Genomic DNA, 20,875 nt, shown 5'->3' with positions numbered 1-20,875 from the left:
CTTAATACATTGTTTGTTTACAGTGTACAAGTTGCATAAATGTGTGAGTAAAATGAGTCATGCCTCTGAAGATTACTGTTTAACACTTTGTTAACGTTGTTTAACACTTACCTCCACTATAGCCTAATGAGCATCACGTCATATAATACTAATAAAGAAAAACAACATTTGTTCTTAAACCAAACGTAGACTAATTTGGCACATGACTCACACATGAGCAAATTTCCCTAAGAAGTGCCTGTTGGGCGAAGACATAGGCTGCTTGAAATTTCCTAACAAACTAGGGTTGTTACATTTTCCAGACCGAAGCTGGGAAACACAGAACAGCCAAGTATGAAAAACATGTTAAAATAATAAACAGATAATTAAACCTTACAACATTAAATACACTTTCAAATGTAAAGCATACATAACTGTATGAACAGCATTTAATTCTAGGTTACTAGCCTACTTTCAATTCTAAACTATACTAAGAAAAAATAAATCCAAATTTTGGAATGTCTGTTTTCTTTATTTTTTTTTTCTGCAAACATTTTAATGTATTCATCATCCAAACAATGAATACAAAATGAGTTTCAGATTTTACATTCAGTGATTAAAATCAACCATACAATACCCCTTTGCGGACTATGAGTATTTTAATATGAAAATAGACTGTAAAAAATAAAAATAAAAACGAAAACGCCTGGTTGAAACGCTAGTGTGTTCTTCTAATTAATATTATTAATAAGCAAAGTCTGTTGCCCTGCAACGTCAAATCAAACGATGACGTATCTTTAGTTGTGCGCATGCGCAACTATGCGGAAGCCGTGGTCAGGTTGTTTGTTCGAGTGAGAACATATGGGCAGGTAAATAAATCACCGAATATTAATATTTTTCCGCTTCATCACCATATTCACATTATAATAGACACATTGTTAATATCCTGTCATGAAACTGAATGCTGTACTTATTTTTTTTAATGCGTACCGAACATCAGAACAATCTAAATTGAATTGCTGAGAATGTGATTAACCACACGACAGTAAATCCTATTATTTCGCGTTATAGTTATGTATTTTAAAATATTATTTAACATATTTTACATTTAAGAATGTCTATTTCTGTATGTCTTTAATTATTATTCATTTTGTAGTTTGATGTTTATATACAGTTATGTACTGAAAGATGTTACATTTAAAACTGTCATTGCTTTCACATAAGACACAATGTTCATGTTCCTTCCATTCTGAACATCTGTAAGCACTAAACCACATTATTCCATGATTTCATCGCTGCATATTTTGTTTGCTTGACTCATTATTTGTGCTTGTGAATCATGTTGAAAACAAAGTCATAGATACAGAAGGCGGCAGGTCTTGTCAAAGTGGTGTTTGAGAAGTGAAAGGGCTGGAGAGACCAGTCTGTTTTATTATATTTAATGAAAGCATGTATACTTTTTCATAAGTGGTTATGTGCTGTGAGTGTGGTTAATTGTCTTATGTTTTCTCAGCGATCCTGATCATCCTCCTATGCCCAGCTTACATTCTCCATAATGGCCCCGTCGTCTTCCTCCTCTTCCTCTTCTTCATGCCGCTGCTGCTGTCCCTGCTCGCGCCTGTGCTCAAGATCTTCAGCCTACACTTTGGCTCTGGGTCTGGGTTTTGTTACTCTGGGAACCAGTCGTATCCTATTACTAAAATTCTCAGCCAATGAAGGTAAAATATTACACCAACATGGAGCAACTTGATTTATGGTTCTTTACCAAAATACCATCAATAGAGAATTTTAAGAATTTTGTTACAACTATTTTTTTCTTAATTACAGAAAACAAATATGATTTTCTTCCTGCATCTGTGAATTTAATGGCAGAGGCCATCAAACTATTATTTTGTTTAGTGATGTCAGTTCGGGTGGTCATTCAAGGTGAGTCAGATTCGTTGTCCCAAAATACCATTCTCATACCATACGCATTAACATACTAAGCTATACTGTATGTCTGTTGAATTGTGATATATCTTTATTTCAGCATACATGGTATGGGACTAGAACTATTGCTTTTGTTTTCCAGAGGGCCGCTCTTATAAAGATTTGGGATGTTCATCTGGTGCCTCTTTTCTTAGCTACCTGAAATGGTCCGTTCCTGCATTCCTCTACTTCCTTGACAACCTTATAATATTCTATGTGATGACCTATCTACAGCCTGTATGTTGAATTATTAAAGACTTCTAGTGATTGATAGTATGTTAGTAGCAAAATAACACATTATTGCTTGTCTAATTAAAAAAAATTTACATTTTTTTTCTCATGTTTTAATAGGCTATGGCGGTAATGTTTTCCAACATTGTTATTTTTACAACAGCCATTCTCTTCCGAGTTGTTTTGAAGTAAGTACTGACATTTCTTATCTATCTGTTACCGTTCCTTGAAATGTATCTGTTGTTAACTTTCCATTCTTTTGGCTTGCAGGAGGCGCTTGTCTTGGGTGCAGTGGGCATCTTTGATCATTTTGTTTCTGTCCATTGTTTCGTTGACCACTGGCAGTGGTGACCAGCATGCAATCGCCGTGCACGGCCTCCACCCAGCCCACACTTCCACCCCTTCCAACAGCTGTCTGAAATATGCCCATCCTGAGCTAAAGCATCAAATCCATAATGAAACATACTGGACACATGAACTGTGGGACAATCAGCTCATCCACAAACTGAAAAGCTTCGGCCTAGGTTACATCCTTCTGCTGCTGCAGTGCTTCATCTCTGCGCTGGCCAACATCTACAATGAGAAGATTCTCAAGGAGGGGGAGCAGCTAGTGGAGAGCATCTTCATCCAGAATAGCAAGCTGTATGTTTTTGGTTTGATCTTCAACAGTCTAACGCTGCTCCTGCACTCTGACTACCGTGAATTGACGCTGCACTGTGGCCTCCTCTATGGTCACAACGTCTTCTCCATCGCCCTGGTCTTCGTCACAGCCGCTCTAGGCCTGTCGGTGGCTTTTATTCTCAAGTTCCGCGATAACATGTTCCACGTTCTGACGGGCCAGATTACCACGGTCATCGTCACTGCGCTCTCTCTCTTCCTATTTGACTTTCGCCCATCGATGGATTTCTTCCTGCAGGCGCCTATAGTACTGCTAGCCATCTTTATCTACCACAGCAGCAGACTGAAGGATCCAGAGTATGCTCTGCAGCAGGAGAGGCTCAGGGTAATCAATGGCGAGGTGTTTGAGAGGTCAAGAGGGGTAAGGGTCAAATGTAGACTTGCCTAATTTTAAAAAGGTGCTACTTTGCAGCTCAGTTAATCAATTTTTTTAATTTGACTAATTCGTTTCCACCTTAATTTCTGAAGTACACACTGACAGTTTAAACAAGGGGCTCTCTGTAGAGGAGGTCTGGCAAACTAATCTGATTAAGTGTGGAGGAGTTAGAAACTTGAATTGCCTATAATGAAAATGTAATTTGGAGGAGCAAAGCTCCACCTTGGATTATTGCATTATTTAGATATTATGCAGCATGGAATTTTATTAGTGGCATGTTGTAGGCTAAAAGGAGCTTTGTTTAATACACAACCATGTTAAATGTGAACTAGAACGGCTAGTTTCAACAACTTACAAAGTTTGTGTTTTCCGTTTAGTAGGGGCCGGTTTACAAACAAATATTTTTGTGTGTGCATTTCAGGTCTTTTTTTTTAATATAGACATTTGCTAGACAGAAGTATTTGACTGTTCCTCCGGTTCCCTCTGCCTTTTCGGTGTCTCACTTTAATCTGTCAGGTTAATCTTTGATTCTATGGCATTTTCCAATCTGCTGCACTGATTCTTGCCTTTTTAAAGGGTTACTTCAGCGATTTAGCATATGGCTTTGTATCAGTAGAAACCTGGGAGTATATTCCAATGATCGTGCATCCACTTCTCATATGCCCCTAAGATTTGAAATTTATGTTTTATTTCTGAAAAAAATCCTCCAGTGATGTAAATATTGTCAATTTGCGTCACCTGAGGTTTTTTTTGGCATGAGGATAAAGACTACAGTCAGTAGAAGCTATTTCCGTATCTTATGGGGGTTGGGATCGCACTCACAGTGCTCGGCTAGCTAATTCATGTAAAAAGTGCGGTGCGGAGCAAAGTGAGTGTTTCAACTTTTCAAATCAATTCCTACGAAAGTTAAGCTTCAAAAGGCAGACTGAACATGTGCTGTGAATGCATGCCGCATCCGTGCTTACCTCATGTGATGAATGTAATCTGATTCCTGCTACGTTTGTGCTGTGTGACCCTCACTTGGCTCACTCACATTATATTGAACAGACACGGTCCGTTTTTAATTGCAGTGTCTGTTCTCTAACTTAACTGATTTTATGAAAATAAATGCGGTAGGCAAGTAATCCAGTAGGTGGCTTTGGGAGTGGCCTCGTAGGGCAGCGAAGCAAGTGCATTCTGGGAGTTGTCTTTCATCCACATGAACAAAAATCTGTCTTTTCTCAGAAGGCACTTGTCTAGAAAGCACCAAATTCAAAAATAATTTCACATTTCTACTACATTAATGACCCAGTTTAAATACAAAGCTAATGTTAATTCACCCTAGTAACAGTTTAAGTCACCATGAAATCAAAATGTACAATTCTTATTTTTTTATTAAATATTGCAGTATTTATTATAATTAATTTATTACAATTAATGTGCCCTCATAATATTTAATCAAAATAACTTCCCTTCCTCTTGCAAGTGCAACATCATCTCTTCTCTAATGTTTACAACAATCCAATCAATTCCCCTTAGACAAAATCAAGTCCCGTCCTATACATTCTTGTTTGAGAAGCTGATGCGTCACAGTAGGGAAGAAAAGAATATCGCAAAAGTTTCATGCTGACTTTAAATGCAAAATTGCAAACTTCTTCATTCTGTATTTATACACCATAATTAAACACAGTACACACACATATATTATATAAACACAAACTTTTATTTTGGATGTGATTAATCGATTGCCCAGCACTAAAAATCTCTAAAAACTGTCACATTTTCTATATTACTTCAGTGGTCTAAAAATGAATGTATGTAATATTTCATGTTTTTATTTTAGGATGGAGAAGAGTGGGAGAGGCTGACCAAGGCTAACACAGAGAGCGAATCGGAAGAAGAATCTTTCTAAGTCAGTTTTGAACCTGTCTCTTTCTAAGTATCGTGTAAATATTGTGTAAACAGCCTGTGTATATGTATACTTCAATCACATGAAATGTTTGAAACATGGAATCACAGAGTTTAATATATTTTCCTCTCTTAAAAATTCCTCAGGAGGTTTTGTGAAAGTATTTCTTTTATATTTATTGGTTGGACTGTTCTTTGTTCTGTCATACAGAAGTTAACTGAAGGTCATGAGGTGACAGTGCAGGTATTAAGGTAAAAGGAACTCATTTAGTATACCTCTCTAATGGGAACAATCACATTTCAAAGCATCATGTATAATGTGCCATAATGTGACTGCACGTGTCGTATTTAATGTATGAACTTAGAAAAAAAAATTAAAGTCCACATTTTAACCATGTTGCTCAAATATTTGTTGATTTTGTCCTAATCTTGACATTTTGTGGCAACTGCTAACATATCACTGACCAGCAGAGGGAAACAAAGCAAAGTCAGTCAAACCCGTGTCTTTTAAATGTGTAGGCTGTGTCAACACTGTGCTTTCGTAAAATAAATTGGGAAACATTCAAGCATCACATAAGCACTTGTACATCCGTTCAACAAAAAATAGAGTTTGCACGATGGCCTGAGATGTTTGGAATGTATTATGACAAAAGGCTTATCAATATAATATTTTTATTGAAATTAAAGACAATTTATATGTTTATAAATAAGACAGTGCTCTTTAAAAATAGAGTAACAATAACAATACATTGTTCAACAAGAAAAAGCAGGTTGTGACCTTTAAAAATGATCACTTCGTATAGTAAAGACATCCAATAAATACAAATGTTTCAGCAGCGTCTTTTATCTACAAAAGATTGTCCGTAGATGTGAAATGATATACACCAACATTAAGGACAGATGTATAGCAGAGAAGATGCATCTTAAAACATGAACAGCTGTATACTATAATTGTAAAACCAGATAAAAAAAGGAAGTTTTCAGTTATCTCTTACCATGACACTGTCTTGTGTGTAAACCCTAATATCCATAACCCTGATGATAGCCATCCTGGTAACCCTCGTGATAGCCGTGGTGGTAACCGTAGCCACCGTACTCATCTTCTGGGCAGCGCATGCCTAGAGACTGCTGGATGGCCATTTCCTGTCTGCGGAGTTGCATGGAGTCGATTAAGTCGTAGATGATAGCCATGGACCACATAGGAGATGGGTACCAGGACTTGACATTTCCATCTTTTCCCACCAGCAGCATGGAGAAGTATTCAGGGCTGATCTGGAAATAGTTTCTAATGTCCCTTACTAGACTGGCAGATATTCCCTCACGCTCCACCGTTGCACTTCCTGAAATATAAAACGTGATGTGGGTGTCAGAATCAGTGCAGCATGCACATAAACAAAATATAGTGGATACACAGGAAACTTAGTCATTAATAGGATACTGAACTTCTCATTATTTTATAGATCTGAGTTTAGTGTGTAATGCAAAACAAGTATGTTTTAAAGGTTTATTTTTAGTGACAAATAAGCCAATGTGCATTCACCTTCATCGTCGTTGCAATTTAATGGGTTATATATCTTTTTTTAAACTATTTTTTTAAAGGATTTTTTTTCTACTTGACCATCTGAAGCTAAATAGTTAATTACACTACCGTTTGAAGTTTGGAGTCAGCAAGATTTATATATATATATATATATATATATATATATATATATATATATATATATATATATTACATATATATTATGCTCACCAAGGAAGCACATTTATTTGATACAGTACAAAAACAACAGTACAATAGTAATGTAAAATATTACAATTTCAAACAAATTTTCTATTTCAAGATATTTAAAATTTCTTTGATGGCAAAACTGAATTTTCAGCACCCAATATTTTGTCTTCAGTGTCACATGATCCTTATTAGAAATATTCATCTAAATCCATTAGAAACAATTCTAATGTGCTGATTTGGTGCTCAAGCAACATTTCATTTTATTATCAATGTTGAAGCATGGGCACCCTGACTGGTCTGTGGCTATGCAGACTCATACGCAACAAACTGTGGCCCCAATTTATATTATGTGGCCTTAAGTACTATGTACTTATATCAAAAAATAAGTACAATGTACTTACTGTGTTCAAATTGTATTGCAAAGCACTTTTGCTGATATTGAGGTGGGATACGTGTAGAGTAAGGTACAGGTGTGGTGATATGAGTGAGTTTAAGGGTAGGGTTAGGTGTAAGGGAAGTCCCAAATGTGTAATTACTAATGTAACTACAGAAATTAATTACAGATGTAATTACATGCAGGTATTTTTAAAATGTAAGTACACAATAAGTGCATTGTATCAAATGATTAATTAAAATGTTAGTACATAGTAGTTAAGGCCACCTAATATAAAGTGGGTCCCAAACTGCAATGCACTGTGTATTCTGACACCTTTCTATCAGAACCAGTATTAACTTCTTGAGCTATTTGAGCTATAGTAGGCTGTCTGTTTGATCGGACCACACAGGCCAGCCTTCACTCCCCATGTGCATCACTGAGCCTTGGCCACCCATGAACCTGCCGTCGGTTCACCACTGTTCCTTCCTTGGACCACTTTTTATAGATAATGACCACTGCAGACCAGGAACACCCCACAAGAGCTGCAGTTTTGGAGATGCTCTGACCCAGTCGTTAAGCCATCACAATTTGGCCCTTGTCAAACTCCTTATGCTTGCCCATTTTTTACTGCTTTTAACACATCAACTTTGAGGACAAAATGTTCACTTGCTGCCTAATATATCCTACCTACTAACAGGTGGCGTAATGAGATATTCATTGTTATTATATATAATTATTGTAATATATATAATTATTGGAAATATACACAAAAATGTATATAATGTGGTGGGTGAGTTGGTCATTCAAAATCAGTGGTGGTTACTGAAATGTTACTTTATACTCAAAATGGAAAAAGTAAAAATGTTTAGCAACCTTTTCAAATGATAAAATAAAAAAATACTTCCCAACTTTCCATCCATTTATTCATCCTTTTTCAAAAATAAACACTGACCGTCTTTAAATGAAGAGCTTTTTTAATATACTAATAAAACAAAAACATTTGACAAAACTTTCAAATAGAAACCAGATTTATTTGTATAAAACCAGCATCTATATTGACATTGCTTTCATCTTACATACCGCCTATGAAGACTTCAGTGTCAGCACTCTAAATAGAGCTTACAGAATCACTGTTTGATCTTAATGCATCAGACTGCTGATGCACAGGGGCCTGGGTGCCAATGAAGGCAAAGCTGTCTGTAGTTTCAACAATGATGGAAAATATGTAAACACCTGAGCCCTCTTTCATTTTTGTCCTGCAAAATATTATTCCTGTGGGAACTGTTTGGTCATTTTTGAGCCTGGCCGGAGCTGGAGAGGCTGACTCATCTAGGGAGGGGCCTGAAACCAGAGGCTACTGGCTGACAAAAAAGCAGCCAATGTCAACACAACTCCACCACACTCATCTAATGTGCTGATTAACCCTTAACACACTTACTAAAACGCCTGGCTGCTGTGAACGATATAGGTACGCTTTTCATATCTTTATTCATAAGCAAAATGCTTTATATAAGTAAAGTGACCACAATAAATAAGCATCTTGAGTCAGCTGATATTTTAAACTGCTTTTTAAACCATTGCTACAAATGTTTAAATACACAATAATAAGGCTTCTTGCACCAAAAATTATAGATAACATTTCAGGTGTTTACTCTCATTACAGAAGTCTCACTACACTCATAAATAAATAAAATTAATTTTATTTAATTTATTTAATTTAAAATAAATAAAGGCTGCAAAAAAAGTTAGAAGTGTTTAAGTTAACCCTCTATGTGAAGAGTTCTTAGTGTAAAGAACATTTGACTAATCTCAAGAATCTCTTGTCCACAATAAATAACCTTTTGTGCAGGTGAGAGGTTCATAATGGAACAACCGACGCCAATAAAGAACCTTTATTTTTAAAGAGTGTATAGATGGACGCATGTCTTTTTTGCTAGTGTTACAGTGACGGTGATCTTACCATTGATGGGGTAAAGCTCTAACACTCCTCCCATGTCTATCAGCTCTGTTCCCACCAGCTTCAGTATTGATACATGGCGAAGACCTGCAAATTGACCAACACAAAAGGAATTTGTAGGTTAAAGTGCAACAGACTAAAATCTAAACACCTCTCTGAGTCTTTACTATTGACATTTAGGCTGTTAACGGGCATGTTTGTGGCTTCCAGATTGCTGTTTATGGAATATGTGGGTGATATATTAGTAAACAGAGCTATTTCTCAAGTCATTTATATTTTAACTGACTGCCAAATTCAATTCTACTGTAGTAACCGATGTCAGTTTAAATGGAATAGAAATTCATTGTTATTGCTCCAAGATATTTTCCTGGTCACATTATGCCACATAATAATTATTTTTTACAACTTTGTGTAAAGTTGTAACTTAAATTATCTTCTATTTCAAGACACTTTCACATTTTGTTCTACCACCTAAATTACACATAATTATTCGAAACTGACACAAATCATATGTCACGTGGAATTGGAAGCAGCTGTTTTTTTTATGAAAATTGCTAACAAGTTGCTAAATTGCCGTTATTTACTTTTTTATTTACAACTAGGAACATCTCTTTATGTTTTCCACACTCATTCCATGTGAAAAAGAACATGAGGCTACACCTCACTATTAGCTGTTCCAGGTGTGGTCACTGGCTGTGGTCAACACTTAGACAAACAGGTATGGAACTGGCAAGACAACAACTACTAATACATATATATTCTATATACAAGTCAAATCCAACTAGTCTCCAAAGCTATATAATATAAAAAGAGTCACCCAAGAACATGCTGCAACGATGAATAAATGCTTAGCTAATTACATGAGTTATATGCTTGTCAAGATTTCTGGGACAAAATACAAAATAGCACACATTCACTGCTGTTGTGTCAAGCTTATTTTGTGGGAAACATTTCTGACTGTAAAGTATCATCGGGAATACACATTGTTCTTGGGAATAATACCAAGAAAAAATTCCAGATCCATAACTCAGTGGAGTTTATAAGAACTGTTTTTTTCTGAGGTGGGTAGAGTAGCCAAAATCTTTACTCAAGTAAAAGTACAAGTACTTACGGAAATATTTACTCAAGTAAAAGTAAAAGTAACAACCGTAATAGTTACTTGAGTACGAGTAAAAAAGTATTAGATGAAAAAACTACTCAAGTACTTAGTTACTAGTTACTTTCGATCTGATTGATAAGATCCAAAAACCCTGAATTTCAGACTACTTAGAGAGATTTCACACACCTCCAAATATATATATATATGTGTGTGTGTGTGTGTGTGTGTGTGTTTAATGGTTAAATAGTGTAAATTAATGGTGTGCTGGGCTAACCACAGCTCTTTTTAAAACATACTTTGTTCTTATATTTTTATAAGTATATGCATTCTTAAAAATACAGTCCCATTTTTAAACGTATGTATACACTGCAGACTGTTGTCTGTCCGGATATGTGTATAAATGCAAGATGTCACATTAGGCTATTCAATTTGTTTCGTTTTTAGCCTGATCTCATCAGTACCTATGGCAACGTTTTTGCAAACCACAAAATATGTACCAATACGTACATATTGCGACAGTTTCAAAGTGAAATGTCCACTGGGTGGCGCTAAAAGATTATTTTTTTCCAGAACAGATTTGCGTGAATCTGACATGTTTTGTTACGTTGTGTTTTTAACCTAGCCTACACCCACACTAAACCTACCCGAAAGTGTTAACAAAAGCAAATGTGACAACAATAAAATTGTGTCCATGTATTTTTAGCTTGTGTTTAGAACTCGTCTTTGAGCTCTTTTATCATGACTCGTTCTTCATGGGGTTCGTTCTCAAGCTTTTCGCATTGCAAATACAAATCTGTATCAGCTGAGCTATCGAGCAAGTCTGGTGAATCAGAAAAGCAGAACATGGAGCTGTGACGCAAAATTCAAAATGTTTTACAAACCATAGACTAACAAAAAATGCAGTTTTTCTGATAGTGTTCATTTCTGTTGGAATTCCTGCAGTGTGTATTGGTACGTATTTTGTGGTTTGCAAAAACATTGTCACAGGTACATTTTGCCAATGAGGTTGCTCGTTTTATGAGAAAAAAAAGATATGTAAATGTGCAGATGTGAACGTTTGTTTGTGGACGTGTGTTCGGAGGATTCAAACGATTTGTCAATGCTTGCACAAGAGCGCATATGAGGAAAACACTCGGACAGTGTGTGAAATAGTATTACAATAAAGGAAAAGTGCCCATAGTTACCAATTTACCATTAACAGTGTTCAAATATAGGCATCATTGTTACACTTACCACTGCTCTCTCAGGTTGGAGCTGGAATATTGTATGCTGAGATGTCAGTTCATATTGGTGCACACAGCATGCATTAAATTATGAAACTGTTCTTTTTGACATCTTTGACTGAAAACAGGCTGAACTTGAGGCCACGTACGGATGATCTGCCGTAGCTCACACACATCTCCCTCTGCTTCGGCCATCATCTTCTGACTAAATCGCGCGCTAATTTTATGCGGGTGATGCGTATCCACCTCTCGCGAAGCAGCCTCTCCAACGTTTCGCGAGACTTGCGAACAAGTCATAACTTATTTTAAAATATATAATTAATTATCACCATTGAAAGTAGCGGAGGAACGCCACCGAATGTAACTAAGTAAAAGTACAGTTTTTTCACAAGAAATGTACTTGAGTAAAAGTAAAAGTACCCATTTTTAAATATACTCTAAAAGTACAAGTTACCCAAAAAATGTACTCAAGTAAATGTAACGAAGTAAATGTAATTCGTTACTACCCACCTCTGTGTACTACAGTAACAAAGATCTGGTTTCAATCTTCGCTGAGTGACAAGAGAAAATTAAAGTGAGATATTATCTTGATAAATGTCATGAGAGATGATAAATAAATATGCAAACAATGGGTTACACTGTAGTAAGAGTCCCTAAAGAATAAATACCCCTGCATTAATGTGATCTGGTAATTTGATCAAAATTCTCCTTCAATGATATTCTCCAGCCAGTGATTAAAATGCTTACCTAGGTTGCATGCCTGACTGGTCAGTGCATAGAGTTGTTGCTGATAGGCCCATTCCTCATCATTTGGTGCAGATATGACAAACAACCTGCGTCTCCAGCGGAACCTATGCAATCATAGAACAAAATCATTAGACTGATGCAGGGGTGGATAGCTCAACTTTGACAAAAAGTCATCTTTAATGTCTAAATATATATCCAAATGCAAACCCTAATACAAGTTATATATATAGCTATACAGCCATCTGTATGGTGGTACACCATGGTATAAATGATGTATAACCAAAGTCCCTTTTAAGGAGAGTCTGTTCACTAGGCGGCCATAATTTGCGACGCCTCTGGGCAGCTATTTCAGGCATCCAAGACTAAGTCCAATCTATTTGAATGGGGGAATCCTAATATTTCAAAAACTTCTTGCCAAACTCACATTTAAAGTGACATATTTCAAATCTTCAACAAAATCTGACATTAACGGTCCCATAAATGTTGTTTCTTATGCTCAAATAGCGTTAAAAAACGGTTTTGTCAGTCTACAACAGCCAATGTGCATGTGCAGTCATAAGCATGTGTCAGGTATAAATGAGAACCAGAGCTTCTAGAGGCAGCTGCAATCAGTGATTGGCTCTTTTACTTCAATTGTGGGATGTATTCCACTATAGGCTAATGCGCATTGCAGTTTCTCCCATAATGTAATAGGAGTGAATCTTCTTCCTATATCTATTGTCTTTGTGCATAAATATCTAGTTCCATGAAATCCCCTATACTATAGCCAGTATTTATTTCTGTTTTCCCTTGTCCCCCTGACTGGTTGTTGGTCCCCTGTTCGCCACCCCATTTTAAAAAATCCAGCATTGACTAAATTACCTCACTCGAATAGCCATTATTATATTTTATCACTAATATGTATGTTGATTGTTATTGATACTACACGAATCATGCACGTGTGTAAATTCCATACAAAATTTTGGAAATTATTTGTCAACTTTTTTTGAAAGATTTACTTGACAGATTAAATGCAACCATATATAGAACATTCTAGATCTTACCTAACAGATAATTAAATTAAAGCAAAAATCTTTGAAATGCTTCTATAAAATAAAAAAGGTTTTGCTGGTTAGCATCCTATGGTTTACTCCATACTATGGTTAACACCATCTGAACTACATCATCTGGATGCCTTTTCTCTATTCTAACAAAATATTCTAAAGAATGTATTTTTCTTCTTTTTCTATATAAATACATTTAATCAAAATGATGTACAATTATGTGTGTGATTTGCTATGAATTGTATAATGACATAATGACATTAAGACAGCTTGTGTGATGGCATAAAAGCACAATTTCATTTTTTTAGGAGATGAAATATGAGCCCCATATGAGCACAACAACATTTCAATGGAAAAAGCCTTTACCTGGAAAGGAAGTTCTCTAATGATCTTGGCTTGTCTTCTTTTTTACATGTCACCCCATCACGTTTCTGTTGTTCCATCTCTCTGATGCGCGAGGAAAACGTGTCGATATAGTCAAAAACCGCTTTCATTGCAATTGGCACTTCGTAGTATTGCTGGAAACAATAAAAAAAGATATAAAACTTAGAGAAATATACAGCCTAAGAGGGTTAGAAACCCAATACCTTTACCAGTTAGGGGAGTTTCTCAATAGGTCCTGAGCAGCCAAGAATGCCGAACCTAAAATTATGTGTCAAATCGACAGAGCTGTGAAGAATTCTTGAAATTTTTCTGCAAACCACATGTCCACAATGTCCAATATCACATTTCTTCAGTGAAAGTTACATAGACACCCATTTTATTATTGTGTTTAAACTGTATTATGTAAGTTTATAATTATATTTTGTATTATTCATTTTTTATATAATTTTACATTAAAATGTATTATCACCTTAATATTTATATTATCTTATTTTACTATGTAAACGTCTACATTTAGTGCTACTGCTACATTAGTTTTATATTGATCATTACATCAAATCCAGCTCATGAAGGCACTGAATTAAATTCCATTGTAACATATTACATAAAAATAGCAAAAAAAATTAACATGTTCTCCAAATGAAAAGTAAAACTCATTTACAAGGGCCATGACGATACATGATTATTTGTTTCCTAGTTTATGTATTAACATAGTCCGTTATGTCAACATTCAACTCTCACAATTCAATCTTAACTCTGCATGGCCAGAATTAAATCAGCATTTGCGGCTGTCTCTAAGGATTTTCACCAGATTTTACTTTCTATCCACCTCCAGACTGCACAGTGGCTTCTTTGTTTATTCCAGCTGTCTGCAAACAGAACTCAGCCTTGCACTGGCAAACCTTATGTAGCATGGAAGAAGAGAGCTTAAAAGCTGTGAAAATGTACTGTGTGCCAAGTTACGTGTCTTTTACCTTCGCTTTCATGTCAAGGTCTGTGAGGACCATGTAGAAATCGCTGTAGGTCATTCCGTACTCTTTCCTTAGCTCCGTGATGAGATCCTGGTTCTCCAAATCCTCCTGTCTCAGACCTTTCATGGGCTTGTCATTCTCTGCAAAGACGCCACACAAAATCCCACAGACTGATCAACCAACCAGATATAAATACAGAAGATTACAGATGGCTCCACAGTCTGCTAGTTTGTTTTGACTGCAGTTCAAAGAGACATGCGTGTCTTTCATAACATACAGTACGTAGGGCGACCCCTCTGGCGGGGTCAACGCCTGTAGAACTTGGGACACTATATGCTATATGAGTAGCCCAATGCTGTTCTGCTGTTTGTCTAAATGGAAAATCACCAGACATGCAGTCTTTTAATGAAGTGCTGCAGGGCCTTAGAGATGGCAGTTCTGTGTGTTTATTCTGGGAACATGGCTTCCGTTGCTCTAAAAGAGACAGATAAAAACAGAGCAACTCATGTGAAAGACCCTCTTTAGTCTGTGGAAACTGCGGGTACGTGAAACAGTGCGGGAGGATGCGGCCAAACCAAAGTATTTGTTTTCCTTTCCACAAAATCCAAAGAATTTCTCACTCTGATTTCTAGAGGACAACAAAACAGATGGTTTAAGGCACTCCACTTACCTCAGCATGGGACAGGAACTAAAATAAAAAATGAATCAAAGCAGGGGCAAAATGCTATTCTGTCCTATAAACAAATAATAAGGAGGCTTTAGGCATATGTCCTACTCACTGAGATAAACAATTTATCACAAGATAAACAACAACTAGGAATCTTAATATAAAGTATAAATAACTAGCGTTACATCATAGGCATTACAAACGGAAAATGAAAGATTAGGCTTTAGCCTCAGCAGCGCTCCTAATTATATATGCTTGCCATAACCATAGCACAGGACCTTTAATTGTGGTTCAGGAACCGCTGATCATACAGTCAGTCATGTTTCCTTTCTAGTACCTCTGATGCTGCACTGGAACCAGTCACAGTGAGCTGGAAGGCTATAAATGCTCAGAACGTGCCAGACTGATATATGCCTTCAGAGAGAGCCTTGTGTTCACTTAGCTTCCTTTAAGAGATGTTTATGAGCACCTGCTTTGCTTCAATTTGTCCATCACGTGGCAGAGAAAGTGACTCCTCACACAAAACCATATGATGCAGACCAGACTGATGAGTATATGGAACCAAAGTCAAAGCAGTGACTAATTCAAAGGCATTCCAGATGATGATGATGTCATGGCATTTTGTCTTAATGCTTGTAGAATCTAATTGTGTGATGTCCAGAGGATTATCAAAAACATTGACAACCAGGCTTGTGCAAAATTTGGGACTAAAGAATTGGCTTGGTTTCAATCAATGAGCTGGAACTAAAGGAAGTCAGAGTGGAATTTGAATTGAACAGGAGAAAGAAGATCTATCTATAGACCTTCAAACCTCAAAGCTTTTTAAACAAATTTAAACTAGGCTTTTTTTAAAGATTGCATACATTTATTTGAATTAAAATTCATTTCTAATCTACTTATATTCAAAGGCAAATTCTGCATCCTGCATCAAACATAGAATTTAATCTGAATTGAAATAGCATTTTCAATTCAATTCTGAATGGCACACAACCCTTGGCATTCATAGCAAGCATTAAAGTAATAGGCTTCCCTGCTTTTGGAACGGTGCATCAAAAATGTACAATGAAGAAATTGTATTGAGTAACATATGCTTTATCCACACACACACCCTACAAAACTGGCCTGTCTGCCAAAAAAATGACTGCTGGTACTGAGCTAAAACTCTCCAGTCAGAATATCAGCTACAAAGGAAACAGACATTTTCCCATGTCTTGGATAATGAACTAGAGAGAATAACGTGCCATGGCAGACTCTGCTCCCACTCTTCCATTTGATTCATCTAGCAGCATTCCATGACACTTGAACAAGCACCATTCACTCCATTCCCAGACCAAAGTTCCTTTGCTGTGAGGTTTTGTGTCATATGAGGTCATAATCTGGAAAAGTGCTTCCCTAACTTACAAGTGAATGCCAACTGTTGGATAAAAGGCGCTTTTTGTTTGCCATACAATTAAAAGCTCTTAATCTCCACCAGAAGAAAATGGCTTGTGTTTATCATTTCCATCTTTGGCCTAATCATTCCTAGCTCCATGTCACAACTGTGACACAGTTGAAACAGTTGTTCTTTTTATGAAAGTTGCAGGGTTTTATGATGGGTGGCCTGAGTTCAGTTTGGCTCAGTGGGAATGGATGGAATGCTTTGACCGGAACTTCCATAACCTGTGTTTAAATGTCCATATATCAACACATGACATGGATTCTCAGCAGGGGTTTAGGAAAGAGGAAAGTAAAACAATAGAAAAAGATAACAGGAAAACTGCATACAGCAATGAAAACATTCATTTTATCAGAGTTATGTTAACTGAAATGATGGTTGCTGGTTTGAATAACATGTAATCAATAAAAAAGTGGCTTACCAAGCTGGTAATGATCTATCTTCATGGTGCTGTTTGCAAGTGTGCCAAAGATGGTGATGATGGAGACCTTCCTGACTGCCATCTCACACACATGTTCCAAGTATTCATCCCTCTGCTGAGCATACATGGTGTTCTCCTCTGTTGGAGAGGTGATCAACTGAAGTAAAGAGTATAAAACAGAAGAACAGTAATATTATTATAATGGAACCCGCATTTCTAAATCAAACTACTTACAAAGATACTCACAATTAGTCTCCTTCTGCTTTCAAAATAGTCCAAAAAGGTTGCCAGAGTTCCTTTAGGTGGTGGTGGCGGTGATGGTCTTTTTGTTGGTTTCTGATATTCTTCTTTCTCATGGATCTTTGAAACATTCTTTCCATTTTTCTTACCGCCTTTTCCCTTCCCTTTTTCTTTCTTGGGTACCTTGTCGTTCTTGTCCTTTTTCTTCTTTTTATCAGTCTTGCCCTTGCCTTTCTTGGCAGGCACAATCTCTTCCTCCTTCTCTTCAGCATAGGCATCGGTGGGCCTGCCGGCATCATATTTCTCCTCGTAACCATTTCTAATTTCCTTATCGCCATTCTTTTTCTTCGTAGGCTTAACTTTAGGGGGTTTGTGTTGTGTAGGTATAATGTTGGTATGTCTGTGGTTGTCTTCTTTTTTATCAGTGCGATTGTCCCTGTATTTTGCTGTGTCAGCCTTGGTGTAGACAGAAAGTGTCGTGGGTGAGGTTGTCTGGTATCTGTCCCTTCGGTTGTAATAATAAGGTTCGGCGGTGGTCTTGTGAGCTGGGATCCATTGCAGGGTAGTAGTAACTCTGGTCGTCCTTGGAGTGGTGGTGGCCCGCGTTGTGGTCGGCCGTGTTGTTGTCGTTGTTGTGGTAGTGGATCGAGTTGTAGTTGGGGGACGTGTGGTGGTAGTTGTTTTGGTAGTGGTGGTAGTAGTTGTTGGAGTTGGAGTAGTTGTTGTAGTCGTTCTTCGGATGGGTTTTCTCCTCTCTGTTGGTGGGTCCACTTGGGAGTCAGTGCTGGGGACACCCTCAACCACCTGACCCTCCACCCCAGCTCCTTTACACTTCTGTACAAAGCCTTTCTGCCTCACTTTCTCCATTTTGCGCATAGGTGACTGGTCGATAACTTCATACATCGCTTCTAGTCTGACAGGGTATGGGTAGCGCTCCTCTACCTGAAGCGTCTTCTTAAGAAGGACCATCCCAAACTTTCCTTTCTCTAGTTTAAGAAAGTTTATTAGCCTGGGAATAAGAGTCGTATCCAACGGCTCTTCCATCACTTTGCCTTCATTAGTAATGCGTCTGATTTTCCCACCCAATTCCCCTTCCTGGTGAAACATGACAATCTGATGCACGTGCCGCTCGGCTAACTCGCAGTAAACCTCTGGTTTGAGAAGACTCATCATCAATCTGTAGTAACCATCCGAGTCGTGAGGTGCGGAAATAACCAGCAGGCGATTTTTCCCCGCAAATGACGCCAATAAGTTTGGAGAACCGGCACTGCTTGGCATGCGGGATACTCTGGCCCTGGCTCCAGGTGTTCCATCATCTTGCTGGATTGTATTCATAGTCCCACCCTGTCTCCTTTGTGCCAAGATCCTTCTGGATTGGACGTTCCTGGTAATGTTTATACCTTCATCTCCCTGCATCTGCTGGCGTCTATCATTGATCCATGAAGAAGAACGTGTTTTGATGATCGGCCCCTGTCGTGATTTAAATTGTCTAGCTCGCCTTATGGACAGCAGTCTGAGTTTCACTTGTTTATCGGTCGGGCTACTCTCTGACACGTAAACAGCCAATGTCAACAGACATAAAACCCCGAAACCAAGCATGTACCTTCCCCTCATGTTTGAAAACTTTAGTTACACTTAAGGAGATACAATCCAGTAAAGCGTCATAAGATCTGATTTATTTTTTTAAAAACTGTTCATAATTCTTAAGCTCAGTTGAAAACAGTGTATACGTTAGTTAAAACCATCTTTAGATATCTAACAAACAAATTAAAATATTTTTTCTTTAATAAAGACAAAAGTTTAATCGACCTTTGTTTACCTGCACGTGCGTTTAGGAAACATTTGAACATGCAGCGCGCGATACAGCTGATTGAAAGCAAAGGGGCATGTAATGTTGCCCAGCGCCAGATTTTCTCATCTCATAGTTCCTATATCGAAATGCATATAATCCTTTATCCTACTGAAAATATTTCCCATGAAGTCAAACTCCGGTCCTTTGTCAGTCTTAAGAAGTTTGACACGCGCCACTTCAAAACAACGCACGTCGAGAAAAATAAGAAAAGGTCAGAAATAATTCCAAAAGTATGGAAAACTCTCTGTGCGGCTCCTTATCACTGGAAGCTTTCCCAGACATGTCAAAAAGTAACAGCACAGCAGCCTCAGTATCCTCTGACGAGCGCACGGGACCAACCCATGCAGCTGAGGGGTGCCAGTGCGCATAGATTTACTCCTGCAAGCGGAATTAACCTTTACCTTAAAGGGATAGTTCACCCAAAAAGGAAAATTCTGTCATCATTTAGTCACCCTTAAGTTGTTCCAAACCTGCATGAGTTTCTTTCTTCTACTGAACACAAAAGAAGATATTATTAATAATGTTTGTAACAAAGCAGATAGAACAACCATTCACAATATATTATTTTTCCCCAACTATTGTAGTCAGTGGTTGTTCTGTCTGCTTGGTTACACACATTCTTTCAAATATCTTCTTTTGTGTTCAGCAGAAGAAAGAAACTCATACAGGTTTGGAACAACATGAGGGTGAGGTGAGTAAATGATGACAGAATTTTCATTTTTGGGTGAACTATCCCTTTAAAACAGGCTTTCAAATCCTAAATATGATGATCCCTTTGTAATGAACATTTCTTACAAAAATAAAGGCAGCTTGATGTATATGGGCCCCTTTATACCTTAATGTTTTAAAAGGCAACATATTGTTTCCAAAACTTAAAAAAAAAAAAAAAAACTGCCACTGCTCTAAAGCCAAATTGAGCAAGTTCTTAAATTGTATCTGCTAAACAATTGGTATTAAAATCCTGCATACATTTTAAACCTGAAGAAAACATTTTAAGTAAATATTGAAATATAAACAAGAAAAAAGTGCCAAATGAGCAAGCTAAAGACGATGAGAAGATGCATATGTATATACAAAGATGAATCTAAAAATGTTTTCATATCATTGATAATTTTTAAGGTCGTTTTTTATGGATTGATACGTTGCACAGATATTCAATGACTGGCAACCCATAAAACATATCATGAAAAGAAATAACTGTTAATCTATGATGGGTTCATATTTCCTTCAGAGAAAAGAAAACAGCTTTAAATGTATAAGTCTCTATAGGATTTGGATATCATATTTCAGAACATTTCACATTATACAGATTTTACATTCATAATCTTGTATCGTGTACTGGAGCATGTTCTAATACAGCACATTTTTGTCATCACAAATATATATATATATTTATATGAAATCATGTGGCATGTATACACAAATCATGTTTGGCTCTGTGCCTTAAAACAGCCCCAGACATACCAAGCCGGGGTGATGTAACTGGATAACAGCTGCTGAGCAGAATCCAGGGGGTATATCATGGTTGTATCCCTATAAAAGAGGGTGTCATCATAATATACCTTCTACATGTTAAAATATACCAGTAAACCCAAGATTCTTCTCAGCAGTT

The 20,875-nt window shown here is 37.1% G+C and overlaps 2 protein-coding genes across 2 annotated transcripts; one reads left to right on the top strand and one right to left on the bottom strand.

Moving 5' to 3' along the window:
• The first annotated feature begins 760 nt into the window (after positions 1-760).
• slc35a5 (solute carrier family 35 member A5) lies at positions 761-5,514 on the top strand. Its single transcript, XM_067444129.1, has 7 exons — positions 761-848; positions 1,493-1,697; positions 1,807-1,905; positions 2,051-2,184; positions 2,299-2,366; positions 2,449-3,217; positions 5,055-5,514. The coding sequence occupies exons 2-7, from the start codon at positions 1,535-1,537 to the stop codon at positions 5,121-5,123; spliced, it is 1,302 nt and encodes a 433-aa protein (XP_067300230.1). The 5' UTR covers positions 761-848; positions 1,493-1,534; the 3' UTR covers positions 5,124-5,514.
• Positions 5,515-5,795: 281 nt separating this feature from the next.
• On the bottom strand, positions 5,796-19,590 carry ccdc80 (coiled-coil domain containing 80). Its single transcript, XM_067444127.1, has 7 exons — positions 17,418-19,590; positions 17,172-17,328; positions 14,652-14,788; positions 13,660-13,811; positions 12,251-12,354; positions 9,185-9,268; positions 5,796-6,459 (listed from the first exon to the last, which is right to left on the bottom strand). Exons 1-7 carry the CDS (start codon positions 19,023-19,025, stop codon positions 6,140-6,142), a joined length of 2,562 nt encoding a protein of 853 aa, XP_067300228.1. The 5' UTR covers positions 19,026-19,590; the 3' UTR covers positions 5,796-6,139.
• Between the last annotated feature and the right edge of the window lie 1,285 nt (positions 19,591-20,875).

The sequence above is a fragment of the Pseudorasbora parva genome, chromosome 5 (assembly GCF_024679245.1).
Source record: "Pseudorasbora parva isolate DD20220531a chromosome 5, ASM2467924v1, whole genome shotgun sequence".
In the NCBI taxonomy this organism is placed as follows: Eukaryota; Metazoa; Chordata; class Actinopteri; order Cypriniformes; family Gobionidae; genus Pseudorasbora; species Pseudorasbora parva.
This window is presented reverse-complemented; position numbering and strand designations above follow the sequence as displayed.

What these genes read in the sequence shown, in the direction of transcription:
- slc35a5 (XM_067444129.1), top strand. Translation starts at nt 1,535, where the DNA reads ATGGCCCCGTCGTCTTCCTCCTCTTCCTCTTCTTCATGCCGCTGCTGC. An exon ending in AGTTCGGGTGGTCATTCAAG is followed by an intron (nt 1,906 to 2,050) that starts GTGAGTCAGATT and finishes TTTGTTTTCCAG; the next exon opens with AGGGCCGCTCTTATAAAGAT. An exon ending in TGATGACCTATCTACAGCCT is followed by an intron (nt 2,185 to 2,298) that starts GTATGTTGAATT and finishes ATGTTTTAATAG; the next exon opens with GCTATGGCGGTAATGTTTTC.
- ccdc80 (XM_067444127.1), bottom strand. Translation starts at nt 19,025, where the DNA reads ATGAGGGGAAGGTACATGCTTGGTTTCGGGGTTTTATGTCTGTTGACA. An exon ending in GATAGATCATTACCAGCTTG is followed by an intron (nt 14,789 to 17,171) that starts GTAAGCCACTTT and finishes GCGTCTTTGCAG; the next exon opens with AGAATGACAAGCCCATGAAA. An exon ending in TTAGAGAACTTCCTTTCCAG is followed by an intron (nt 12,355 to 13,659) that starts GTAAAGGCTTTT and finishes ATGATTGCATAG; the next exon opens with GTTCCGCTGGAGACGCAGGT.